The 13694-nt window shown below is 39.9% G+C and overlaps 1 protein-coding gene across 3 annotated transcripts in view; it reads left to right on the forward strand.

Annotated features, from left to right (window-relative positions):
• Positions 1-342: 342 nt before the first annotated feature.
• Positions 343-13694, forward strand: part of CAMK4 (calcium/calmodulin dependent protein kinase IV) — a 267756-nt gene continuing 254404 nt past the window's right edge. The window contains exons 1-2 of one of the 3 annotated variants that reach the window (XM_060201264.1): positions 343-464; positions 1380-1618. In XM_060201264.1, the coding sequence (XP_060057247.1) occupies positions 1458-1618 (161 nt within the window). In that variant the 5' untranslated portion in view covers positions 343-464; positions 1380-1457. Of the gene's footprint in view, positions 465-1174; positions 1619-13694 lie in introns of those variants that run through there. The other 2 variants (XM_060201263.1, XM_007531867.3) reach the window with 2 other exon arrangements.

The following is a 13694-nucleotide window of genomic DNA, read 5'->3' on the forward strand; positions in this document are numbered from 1 at the left end:
ATATTAGTCTGTCTTTTGATTTCAGACTGTAGAATGGTAGTGATGGACCACAGCTCTTGGGAAGAGAAAACAGGTCTTTTGGCCTTTTCATTTTTTCCCACCAGACTACTATTCAGCTCCCGTTTATTGTGGTGCTGGGATTGAACCTGGAACGCCCAAGCCACAGGCAGGAAAGTCTTTGCATAACCACTAATCTATCCCCCCCAGCTTGAGAAAGGACATCTCAACGTAGCAATTTTCTGTCATGAATGTCGTTAGAACGAGGGTTGGACTTGCTGGCTTCCACAGGCTCCTTTCTGACCAGTAATTCTCTGAGTTACTTCTGTTGTTGGCCCTCAGTAGCCTGGAGTGAACAGGACACTGCAAGTACCTGCCTTTTCAAGAGTCTCAACAGTGAGTGTCAACGGAGGTATTGTCTGTAGCAGCACAACAGCATCTATTCCAATTGAAGACTTCTCTCAAAGGTGAGTCAGGTCAGCCTGGACCAAGATTCTTCCCTTTCCTCCAGCTTTCACTGGGTCCAGATAAGGGACCTGTGTGTGTGTGTGTGTGGGGGGGGGGTGGTCACCCTCCCTATATACCAGTATAAGTCAGAGCGAGAACAAGTGATGACTGGCTAGCCTGCTTTAAGGGAGAGATTCTGTGGACATGCATTTGATTAGAGATGAGTTGCACAAACACCAGCCAGGTCTCTTTCTCAGGATTCTGCTGGGCCGCCTGAAGCCAAGAGGTCCCAAAGCTCGCCGGGCTCCCGCCACCCCTGGAGACAGCAGTATCCGTCCCAGTGCGCGCGGGCCCTTCCTGGCTCCGGGCTCCAGCGGGAGGGCGCTGGGGATGATGCTCCAGTCCTAGTGCCTTTCCAAGCTCCTGCATCGGGAGCCGCCCTAGTCGGCATCACCGCCGCAGCCTCAGCTTGGGAGGGAGAAAGGAAAAGAGAAAGAGAGAAGAGAGAAGAAAGAAGAGAGAGAGGGAGAGTGGGAGAGAGGGAGGGGAGGGGAGGGAGAGGGAGAGGGAGAGGGAGAGGGAGAGGGAGAGGGAGAGGGAGAGGGAGAGGGAGAGGGAGAGGGAGAGGGAGAGGGAGAGGGAGAGGGAGAAAAAAGGAGCTATCTGGAAAGGCTGGGCGGTGGGCGGTGTGGAGTGAAGGAGCGGAGGGAGGAGGGACTCTTCTGTGCAGCGCCTCCGCCTCTGCTCTCTCCAGCCCGCCACGCCGCGCGCTGGTCCCTGCACAGCCTCTCGCGGCTCCCGGGCTTAGCCTCCCTCCAGAGCGAGCGGAGGGGCGCCGCAGTGGTGTGCAGCCGGCCGAGGGCGCCCGGGGAGGCGGCGCGGGGGGCGTGTGTGCGCGCGGGTGAAGGACGCCCCTTCTCACTCCGCGTTCGCAGGCGGCGGGCGGCGGGGCTTGGCGCTCTAGCGGCGGCGGCGGCGACAGCGGCGGCGGCTTCCGGAGTCCCGCCGCGAAGATGCTCAAAGTCACGGTGCCCTCGTGCTCCGCCTCGTCCAGTTCTTCGGTCACCGCCAGTGCGGCCACGGGGACCGCGAGCCTCGTCCCGGATTACTGGATCGACGGTTCCAACCGGGATGCTTTGAATGATTTCTTCGAGGTGGAGTCGGAGCTGGGACGGTAAGGCGGGCGGGGGGCGAAGGGCTGGAGCGCGCGGGGCCGCCCTAGACCCGGCGGAGCTGGGCGCCCTGAGCGAGGGCTTGAGATGCTGGGGAAGCCCGGGGCGCGCGTGGGGTGCTGTCTTTCGGGGAGCCGGCCCCTGCGTTTCCATTTGAACCTGCCTGGTGCCTGGAAGAGACCTTAGTGCCATCCTGGTGCAGCTGCGAGCTGCCGCGACTCTCTTCCACCCTCCCTCCCACTAGCCAAGCCGGCTGCCACTTCCCTTGGGTGACAGTTCCCACCGCACGTGGGCCCTGCTCTCCCAGTTGGTGTGTTTGTTCACGATTATAACTTGGCACAGGGTCCTGTTTGTCTAGTTATTTTTTGGGGGGTGGGGTGGTGTGTGTGTGGAGGGCAGATGCTTCCCTTCCAACCTATGACAGAATTATTAGATTCCTTCCTTCTTCCACTCATCAGGCTCTCCAAAGCAAGTGGCACTAGAAATTAAACTTAAATACTAGCTTCCCTGCAGAGGCTGCTCAGGAGTGAAGGGGGGAATGAATCATTTAAGAGAGTTGAAGATAGAATAATGAATGAGAGTGGCTTAAAAAAAAAAAAAGAACAGCACATGGGGTCCAAGCAGAGGTGATTAATGAAAGAGTTCTGCTGTTCTTCTTTCCTGTGCTGGAGTGATTTATTTAAATTATATATGCAAAAAGTAATTTTCCTGGATGTGAAGTAAATAAATAAATAAATAAATCGTTTTCCTCTGACTATCCAAACAGGTAGCGACTTTATCATGTGAGTGATGCCAGCCATGTGCTTACATTTTTAAAAAAATTTTAATTATTTTTATTTATTTATTGGACAGAGCCAGAAATCAAGAGAGAAGGGGTGATAGAGAGGGAGAGAGACAGAGAGACACCTGCAACACTACTTCACCACTTGCAAAGCTTTCCCCCTGCAGGTGGGGACTGGGGGGCTCAAACTCTTGTCCTTGCTCATTGTAACATGTGTGCTAAACCAGCTGCGCCACCACCGGACCCCTGCTCCCATAGTTTTTTTGTAAAGTTTATTTATTTATTTATTTATTTATTTATTTATTTATTTTCTTTCTTCCCCTTTTCCATTTTCCCCTTCTATGCATATGGAAGTGGACTTCTTTTTAATACTCATTTTAGATTTAGGTCATTTTTTTTAATAGGACATCTCACTCTTGACATGTTGAAACCTCTACTTAATACTCAGCAATTTCATTTCCATTTTCTGTTCATTGGAAAAAGTTTAGCTAACAGTCATTCTCTTTTTTGATGTCATTGAAAATCAGAGCAAGATTTTGGATATTAGTACCTAGTGGGAAGGTGTAAGGGTCACCCTCATCCAAATTTGCCACTGCTCTTAAAGACTTATTGAGTTAAAAAAAATGTATAGTAATGGCAGAACTACTGAAAGAAAATTGCTAATTTTTCACTGTTTAAAATTACTTCAGAATATTTGAACGTTAGCACACAGACATCCTGCTATAATGCACTTCAAATTTTTAAAAATTTACTAGAAAGGGGGGCGGGGATATGAATGAGATACAGGGAGGAAGAGAAACCTGAGCACTGCTCAGCTCTGGCTTATTATGATGGTGCTGGGGATTGAATCTGGAACTTCAGAGTCTCAGGAATAAAAGTCATTTAAGGTAACCATCATGCTGTTTCCTCAGTCCCTTATCTACTTTTTTTTTTTTTTTTTAACGTTCATCTGATTACTTGTTGGTGTGTATAGTGGGTTTGTTCACCTGAATATCTGCTGATGTTTGCATTTACTGTTGAGTTACAAACAAGATGGCTACTTCTATAACAACTGAAACCTACTATCATGTATGATGAGCTGCAGTTATGAGATAAAATTCTAATTTAAGAGATAATTTACTTAAAACAGTTTACTTGGTGTTTTAGAAACAGCTACATTATAAAGGGTGTGATAGTATTCCAGGGACTGTCTCTTCAAAACATCTGCATTCTGAGTAAAGATTTCTCAAGTTGTCTCTTACTAGGTCTGGTTTGATACAGGACATGTTATCCTTATGAATAAGCATGATTATCAGAAAAACTCAAGAGATTGTTTTTAATTTGAAGACTGGGAAAGTGGATAAATAAACAACAACAGAATATATATATATATATATATATATATATATAGACTTCTTAAGTGAACCTTCAAGAATTTAAAGTCTATAAAACAAACAGAAAACCCTGATGTTATACTTTGCAGTGAATCATGGAGAACGTTTATAAATAAATTATGTATTGCTTAGACTCTCTGATAGCCAGTCATTTGATTACCTTGAAAATAAATGCTAAACATTTGTACTGCACTGTTTTTTAATAGTCATGTATATCAGGTAAGTTCTCTGTAGATTGTAGCTCCAGTAAAGTACATGCTTACTTCATTTGGTTGAGACTTGTTGGTATTCTTCATAGTGGTTTGGTCCCCTTCCCCCCCATCTCTAGTTGATTGTGGTTTAGTCCTGCTAGTTTGGTGGCCTGCTTGTCCCCGCCCCAGGAAGGAACCCCGATAGAGTTCCAGAGTGACAGAGTTCAGAGAGTTCTTGGCGCCACTGCGGGGGAAGGAGGCAGGAGAATTCTGTTTGGTGATTAGTTTGGGTTAGTTTATGAATCGGGGAAGGAGGCAGGAGAGTTCTGTTTGGTGATTAGTTTGGGTTAGTTTATGAATCGTTGTTCCTGAATAAAGAAATACAGCTTCCCTGCCTAGCCATGTGTCTCTGGTCGTCTCTGTTACCCGCCCGTGAAGCTAGCCCGGCCAGCTGGAGCCTCCGAAAATAAACAACAGAGACTTTGAGAAATATTTCCCTTTATAATTAAAATTATCTTCTTTACATTTTATTTATTTTTATTCTATTGGATAGAGACAAAAATCTAGAGAGAAAAGAGAGAGATAGGGAAAGAAAAAAGAAAAACACCTATAGCACTACTTCACTGTTTGTGAAGCCTTCTCCCTGAAGATGGAGACAGTGCTTAAACCAGGATCCTTGTGCTTGGTAACAGGTGTGGTCAACTAGGTGTACCACCATCCACCCCCAAATTATCTTTTTTTTTAACAAGATAAACCTAAAACATAAAGCAACTAGTGTTACAGATGTATTATTAGGAGACACATAGCTGTTGATTTCTTTCTCCAACTGGTGATAAAAATCAAGAGTAGATTGGGGCTGGGTGGTGGTATACCCGGTTAAGTGCATGCATTACCATGCACAAGGACCCAGGTTCAAGGTCCCACCTGCAAGAGGAAAGCTTCAGGAGAGGTGAAGTAGTGTTGCAAGTATCTACCAATCTCTCTCAACTTCTCTTTCTCCTCTTCCCTCTCAATTTCTCTCTGTTCTATCAAAAAAGTAAATTTAATAAAAATAAATCTTTAAAATAAAGAAGACTAGATTCAAGACTTTCTTTTCTCCCAGTCTAGAGTTAATTCTTGCTGCCACTGGTCTAAGGTCTAAATATGCAATCCATTAGTAACTTAGTTATCATTAAGATGCTAAGTAAACAATACCCATGGTGTTATATTGTGGCTTGTTCCAAAGTGTAGACAGTACCTTATAGAGTGATTTAATTAGTCAATAGTCTTCTATTATTACAGTTATCTGTTGTAAGCCACTGACTCCTGAAATCAAGATGCTTAGACATGTTACAAAATGGACAACACATCCTGAGAATGTGTTTGGAAATTTCTGGGACACAATTTTCAAGGATATAACCATATGATGTCCCTGGGCTGTTCTGGTAGTGCTGATCCACCACATTCAGTCTAGGGCAGATGTGATAGCAATATTTTTCAAGGGATGAGAGTAAGAGGTGGGGATATGAGGTATTTAAGGGTGTCAAGCCAATATGTATTTTTTCTAAAATCACATCTGAAAATATTAATTTCTCAAAGAGTTTATAAAAATCACATTATGCCACAGATTCAATTCTATTTAAAAATGTGAATTGGCTATGATCCTATTCAGGCTTCATATCCTAGAGAGCAGTTGGTTCACTGCCAGTGACTTGAGAAGTTGGTATTTTTAAATGTTTTTTCAAGGGAGAAGAAAGCTACCTCTAGTCCAGAAACTGCTCAGTGGTTTGGAACTTACAAGGATAGGGTTTGAGGTAGCTTGCTCTGTGGTAGGAATTTGGCCCTGTACATCCAAACTCATTTCCTACTTTTAATAATTCCTACCTTTAATTTATGTCTATTGTACAAGATTAGAAGAATTTAACAATAGCAAATATATCCCCAACTCAGAAATTCAGGAAAACTAAATAAAAATAATTAAGATAAAAGATTTATACTTTGAAATTCTCTCTCTCTCTCTTTTTTCCAAATAACCTGTCCATTTACTGTGGTGACTTTTACTCCTGACCTTCCATCTCTTAACCTGGTCTTTGATTTAAAAACAAAAAAGAGGAAATTTGTATTGAATCAAATCAAAACATAATTCTGTTGAATCCTTTTATATATATACCCTACTGCTTAGGAAGCAAATGGATTTAGATAACAAATCAATCACATGTGTATATAAAGTGAAACCAGTTCATATAACAATGTTTATTTTACTATCAGCAATATACTTGCGTATTTCTTGTACTATTCTGTTTAATTTTTTCCTATTTTATTAAAAAAATTTGCTGAGCCCCTGTGAGTTCACATCCCACTAAGGGGTTGTGACTTAATTTGAAAAGTGCTGTTTTGAGCTATAAATCTGTGTTTGCCAGATTAAAGTTTGAGGTAGAGTCCTTTTGGTGAATACCTTGCAAACCAGTTGGTAAGAAAAGGACTGTCTTTAGTGACTTAGCTCTACAGAGAAAAGTTCTACAGTTGCCTCCATTAATTATCATTTTTCTCCTTTAACACATTTTTTTTAAATTCCTAGTGTCTCCCTAGGAATTACCAAGTACACTATACTCTGGAATAATTGTGGAGGAGATAGTAGGGGAAAAGAGGTAGGATCTAGAACATCTTCATATGAAGGGGAAGAATCAGTGTCAAAAGACTGAACAGTGAATTCATGAAAACATGAATTTCTCAATAGAAACTGAAAGGGAAGGGTGAGAGAAAGAGAAGAGAAGCACCTCCAGCACTACTTCAAAGTTCATGAAACTTCCCCCATTGCAAGTGGAAACCAGGCGCTTGAACTGGGATTCTTGTGTATATATGAGTCACAGATTGTGTGCCACAGTCTGGCCTCCATCAAGTGTGCTTTCTTTCTTTCTTTTTTTTAATATTTATTTATTTATTCCCTTTTGTTGCCCTTGTTGTTTTATTGTTGTAGTTGTTGTTGATCTCGTTGTTGTTGGATAGGACAGAGAGAAATGGAGAGAGGAGGGGAAGACAAAGAAGGGGAGAGAAAGATAGACACCTGCAGTCCTGTTTCACCGCTTGTGAAGCAATTACCCTGCAGGTGGGGAGCCGGGGGCTTGAACCAGGATCCTTACACTGGTCCTTGTGCTTAGCGCCACCTGCGCTTAACCCGCTGCGCTACCGCCAGACTCCCTCAAGTGTGCTTTCTAACAGAAGAGCTTTGATAGTGCTCCTGGCTAGTGAGGAAGCAGACCGTTTCTTTTTACTTCCTGATGTTCTAGTCCCTTCCTAGGTCATTCTTAAGCTAGTGCTCCTCATGTTTTTGGTTTTTTCCTTTATACAGTACTTTGGGAATCCATCACCTGTCCGTGGTGCACAACTGTCCATGAATAGCTGGAGACAGACACTCAGCATCTTAAGATCTTTGGAGGATGGTACTGTTTGTTTTTGTTTTGATATGACTAGGAATTACAAATATACCTAATTTTGGTCTTCTTGTTCTCTGTGCTCACAACTGGCATATTGTTCAGTACTTAACAGGTGTTTCACAAATGGTATTTAAGAAAACAAATAAATGATAAGGAAATGGGCCACACATATCTGCCTCACCCTCTTTCTCCTCTTCCAGATGTGGTCTTTATTGACCTGGTGTGATGATGCTGGCTCTGGTGGTTTATTTATCTTCTTCCTAAAACTCGTGTGGCCATAACCTTAATCTTACTCAGTGTTGATTTCTTCAGAATGGCGTATTGATCATGCCTCCTCTGCCGATTATAGTGGCTAAAAATAATGCTATCTTTTCCGTTGGCAGAGTACTTGCAGGTCTGAAATGAAAGGAATTCAGTTTCTCCTTCACTGTCATTTTACCTCATGTGTGTCAAAATTAGGAGTTAAATCAAATTGAATTTAAACACATGAATTGCCTCCAAGACATACCGACCACTACAGTCAATGCATAGTCAGTGTTAGGTTTAAAGGGAAGACAATGGTAGAATAATTGTTTTAAGAACACATTGTTTTTCCATGTTTAAATACTGTTACAAGGGTAAAAAAAATTCTAATTTTTAAAAAATAAAAAAAGAAGAAGAAAAGAAGAGAAAGAAAGAAAGAAAAAGACACAGGTGCTGTGTTCTTTTAAACGGATTTGGAGAGCTTTATTTGAAGAATGAAAAAAGAAAGAAAACACTAACCACAAAATAGCTTCAAAGAACCTTGCAAAAAATTTGCTTTCAGACATGCATGTGTGGCTTATGTTTTGCAGTAGTACATTTGAGAACAAAGCGCTGAGTCGTTGTCAGCTGAACTATTTAAACTAGTAACTTTTTAAATGTTAATAAGTATTGTTTTTGCTAACTTGAAAGTAGTTATATTTAGATTCTCTTTTGAGAAAGCTAACAGGTCTAATAAAATGTTACTAAAAGATTTCAAGGTCAAGTTTATTCTACAAGATGTCACTATAATAATTGAGTAAAGGAACTAATTAATTCAGAGGGAATCAAAGTTTTCCTCAAATTAATCCTTTTTAAAATATAATTTTAGATGTTTTATTCACTTTATTTTAGTGTGAGAACTATAGAGAGGAAGCTACAGAGAGAGAAAGACCAGAGCACTCTTCAGCTCTGGCTTATGGTGGTGCTGGGAATTGAACCTGGGACTTCAAAGCCTCAGGCATGAAAGTCTTTTGCATAATCATTATATAGTCTCCCCAGCCCTTCTCAAATCAATTTTTACTTTAATTAAAAAAAACCTTTTGGAGGATCCAGGTGGTTAACAGCATGTATTATCGTGCACAGTGACCCAGGTTCAAGCCCCTGCTCCCCAGTTTCAGGAAGAAAGCTTCACAAATAGTGAAGTAGTTCTGTAGATCTCTCTCTCTCTCTCCTCCCTCCCTCCCTCCCTCCCTTATGACTTCCTCCTCCCTCTTAATTTCTGTCTATTCTATCAAATAAAAAATTAATAAAGTTAAAAAATCTTTTTGATAATACAGAATCATCTGGAAATGTCACAACTCCACTGGTTTAATTAGAAAGTCTTATGTAAATATTGATGCCAAAGTGTCAGAACATAAGGGAGTAATAAGCCCTTCAATATAGTCTATTAAAATTAATTTCTAGTATAGGGCAGTGGTTGTATGGGAGATGCAAGAATGAAAAATTTGGTAAATTTTTGGAAAAATTTGGGGAATTTTCCTGTGTAAGGTTAGCAGTGACAAGGGTTAAATAAGGAAAGGGTCAGTGTTGCACAGAGGTTGCCTATGACATTAGGTAAGGGGTGCTATATAGTGAGCTTTGTATTTTTTCTTAGAGCAGTGTTCCCCCCCCTGCCCCTTTTTAGCACTTGGGCAATTAATTTTTTTGTGGTAGGTGCTGTCTTGCATATTAAAGAATGTGTAGTAGTGTTTCTGGCTTCTACTCACAAGATGTAAGTTTTATGCCCCCAGTTCATGACAACCCAAAATTTCTCTAGACATTGTCAAATATCACTTCTTTCTGTTGAGAATCACTGTCTCTGAACCTTGAATCTAATCATTTACAACATTTTCTGTTTTGTTTTTTTTTTATATAGATGGTAGGCAACAGGATACTGATCAGCTAAATTCTTTTGACTTTATTTAATGTCTGTTACAGTCACATTTTAAAACTATTTATCTGCCATACCATTAAGCTTTCTATCATGTGGCTGAGGGGGTGGCTTAGTGGTAGAGTGTAGGACTTGTCTTTGTAAGATTCCAAGCTAGATCATAGACACAACAACCATATATCCCAGAGTGATGCTCTGGTTCTTTCTCTTATTCTCTCTCATTAAATACATAAATCTTAAAATTTCTATTACATATATGCACCTATAATGTGATATAATTTGCTTCCTATTTTTGTTTAAAACCTGATATTTATCTGAATTTATTTACTGAGCATATTCATTTTCTTTAAGTTAAGAATAATTATTCGTGGCTTAAATGGCAACAAAATTTAAAAATAAATAGAAATAATTTTTGTGTTTAATTATAGCTAGAAGTGTATTCCTATAGAAAACTTCAAGTTTGAGGATGACTACATATATTTTTTATTTTCAATAGAGACAGAAGTTGAGAGGGGAGGGGAAGATAGAAAGAAAGAGAAGAAAAAGACCCTTGCAGCACTACTTCATCACCTGTAAAACTTGCCCCCTGCAGGTGGGGACTTGGGGCTTGAACCCATATCCTTGTGCAATATATGGTGTACATTGTGTGTGCTCAACCAGGTATGTCTCTACTCAGCCCCTTTCTTTGTTAAAGGAAGAAATTATTAACAAATAGCAGAGTTTGAGTTAGAGTTTAAACAAATTGAGATTTTTCTCTTTGATTTAGATCTAAAAACTATTGACTGTTACTTAATTTCATATTGTAGTACCAGCTAAAGTTCTCTATGTTCTGGTCTGAGTTTTTTTTTTAAAGGCAAAAGATTTATATGCTTTTGAAGAAAAGCCAGAAAGCCAGGTCTGAACTTTTGAATAATTTTAGATTGGGAACATACATTAATAATACTGTGTGCAGGTTGAACCTTGGACAAGGTTTATTTTAGCAAGGTCAAGTCCTCTAAGGGTGGGGAGTAGAGGGAGGTGGTTGTGTAGACATTAAGGACCCACTGCTGATGGTGGAGGAAGATTTAAGTTGGTGGGGCAAGAAATTGTATTCATGTGACAATTGTCTCATATTCCTTAATAACCCCACTTAAAAAAAAAAAGGAAGAACATATAGTATATGTGTGATGGGGCAGAAGTTAGAGTAGAAAGAATATGATGCATAAGGAAAGCATTATTGATCTGTAGGCTTCAAAAATTAATTCAAGTTATGTCTACTATAAGATAGAGATGTGAGAAAGACAATAGTTTTATGGCAGAGTGATAATTCTGACTGGAGGAGTTGAGTTGTCTTCATAGCAAGAGTGGTGAACTTTGAAATTTGGTAAGAATTTAGCAGGTGGGGATTTGGTAAAGGCCATGTTACAAAGCATGACCTAAAGAAAGGAAAAAATGAAGGAAATTTGTTTTATGTAGCAAAATTTATGCTCATGACTGAGTTTTAACAAAAGTTTATTGCAAGACATTTGACATTCACATCATAAAACATTCTCTTTTTTCTTTATTTTATTTGTATTAGTGACTGAATAGTGATTTATAATGTTACAATAGTGGTATAGTTATACACCACTTCCAACACCAAAGTTTTGTGCCCCCTAACAATAACCACTATAGTTCTCTCAAGGTCTTAGATATGGGTTGACTATATATTTCTCAATTTCATATGTTTCAATTCTCTATATTCCACATATGAGTGAAATTATCTGGTGGCTATCTTTTACTTCCTTTTTCTTGCCTCCAGGGTAATCGATGGGGCTCAGTGCTGCCACTACAAACTCACTGCTCCTGATGGCCATTTTTTTCCCCACTTTATTGGATAGGATAGAGAGAAATTGAGAGAGGAGGGGGAGTTAGAGAGGGAGAGAAAGACACCTGTAGACCTGTTTCAGTGCTTGTGAAGTGGTCACTCTGCAGGGGGCCAAGGGTGGGGGGACAGGGACTGGAACTGGAATCTGGAATCCTTGCATGGGTCCTTGTGCTTCATGTTATGTGTGCTTAACCCAGTGTGCCTCCATCTGACCACCATTCCTGACTTATTTCACTAAGCATAATCATATCCAGTTCTACCCACTTTGTCCCAAAGGACACAAAATAGTTTTTCTTAATTGTAAGCAGTACTCCATTGAATATACATGCCATGACTACTTATAAAAGACTCAAATGAGTGATTTTTAATCATTGTTAAAGGCTCCCCCTTACTCTATCAAAGTATTCCTCATATTTTTTTCTCAGATGTTTTAAATTTTTATTTAGTAAAACAAAAAGGCACACATGCCAAAAAGCATGTTGGCCTTTCAGGCAAAGATGGCTGACCCTATGTGGAAACTAATCCTCATTTTTATTCACTTCTAAGGCCCCACCTCCACTTTGTTTCTCAGCCATTCATACACTTACTAAAACATCTGGGTGTCTTTTTTCCCTCTTCCCTCTTAGATAAGGGAAATAATACCTGATTTCCTGAGGTGTTCTCCAGATTTTCTTCTCTTTTTCAGGGAGAAAACAAAGGTTCCTGGCCACAGAAGTTTCAGGTCACAGTGGAACTTGGGAGACAGTTCCCAGGGTCCTCCAGTCATCTCCCTCTAACATTTCCCCATCTCAGTGTATGGGCCAAAATTCTTTTTGAGGTGCAGAAGGAAGGAGTTCTGGTATCTGTAATTGCTTCTCCATTGGATATGCTTGTTGACTGGTCAATACCTATCCCCAGCCAGTCTTTCTTTATTAGGGTAGGGCTCTGAAGAGGTGAGGTTCCAGGACACTTTGACAGGATCATCTACCCAGAAAAGTTGGATGGAATCAGTAGCTTCTGGAACTTGGTGCCTAAAACGTGGGACAAAATGTTTAATAGGCAGGGACCAACGAGTAAGATGACAACCAATGGCACTAGGGACACTAGGATGGAATAATGCTAGGATATTTATTTTAGGTATGTTCCTAAGTATGTTCCCAATGTTTTAGTAATCTTTGCTTGAGCTTGGGATTAATAGGATTACTCTTTTTAAATTTCGAATGTGCTATAGAGATACACTCAAGCAATTATTTTTGCTTTGTCTAAAGTAGTGTCTCCAAAGTAGGATGCCCAGATGTGGGCTTGTATGATAGATTGGATCAGAGGATTCATTTTTACCTTTAACTTTTGATTTTGTATGTTTAAAAAAAGTGCATATTGGTTTAGAAGCACATGTATATAGCATTTGTGTGTATATCGGTATACTGGGCTTAGAACTCTGCTGAAAATCCGTTTATTGGGTGATTACTGGAATGGCAGTTATAAGTGAATACTAAAAAAACTCCATTTATATTTGACATTCTACTCTGTGAAAATGATTTTAAAGCAGATATATAGATCAAAATGCATATAAGAAAGAAATCTTACAGCATATGTCTCTGCAGGGAAAGGAAGTGGGTACATAGGTGAACTTGTTATGCATTTTAAGACTGCCTGATGAAAAGTTTGATAAGAGCTCACTGCCATTGTAACCAAAAAGTTTACATAGCAGCAAAAAGAGAAAAAGCAAAGAAATACAATTTATTTTTCGGAGAGGGAAATGAGTTTTTTTTGTTGTTGTTGATCCCCAAATTTGTATTATTTGCAAGAATTTCAATTTTAGTATAACTAATTTAATTGTTAATTTTAATCTGCTGGGATAAGCAACGATCTGTATTTTCCTGAGTATTTGGTGGGCAGTTGCTTTAAGAGTTGGGATGCTGGTGGCAAGATACTGAATTAAACAAGTGCATTGCCATTTCATAATTTCTCCTTTGTCATACTATAGAGTGAAAAAGCTGAAAAACTCACCATGTATAAAAATATTTCTTAAAAAAATTAGAATAGAGTTGAGACAACCCTCTGGATGGAATGGTTTACTGACCAAAGAATGGATTTGACATGCTATTAACTTTTCTCTACTGTTACACTTTGTGGTAGCATTCCTTATTAAAAGTACATTTTCTTCAGTTTATGATGTGATTGTAGAAAGAGGTTGGAGTAAGAGTTAGGAAATTTCTGATTTCATGTTTACATATGTATTGTTAATTGCAGGGCAGTATTTCTACTTTAAGAACTGTTTAGGTGTAATCTTTATTAGCATTCTACCCTTCAGTGCACAAAGTCTTGACTGTTCATCTTCCT

The sequence above is a fragment of the Erinaceus europaeus genome, chromosome 11 (genome assembly GCF_950295315.1).
Source record: "Erinaceus europaeus chromosome 11, mEriEur2.1, whole genome shotgun sequence".
Lineage (NCBI taxonomy): Eukaryota > Metazoa > Chordata > Mammalia > Eulipotyphla > Erinaceidae > Erinaceus > Erinaceus europaeus.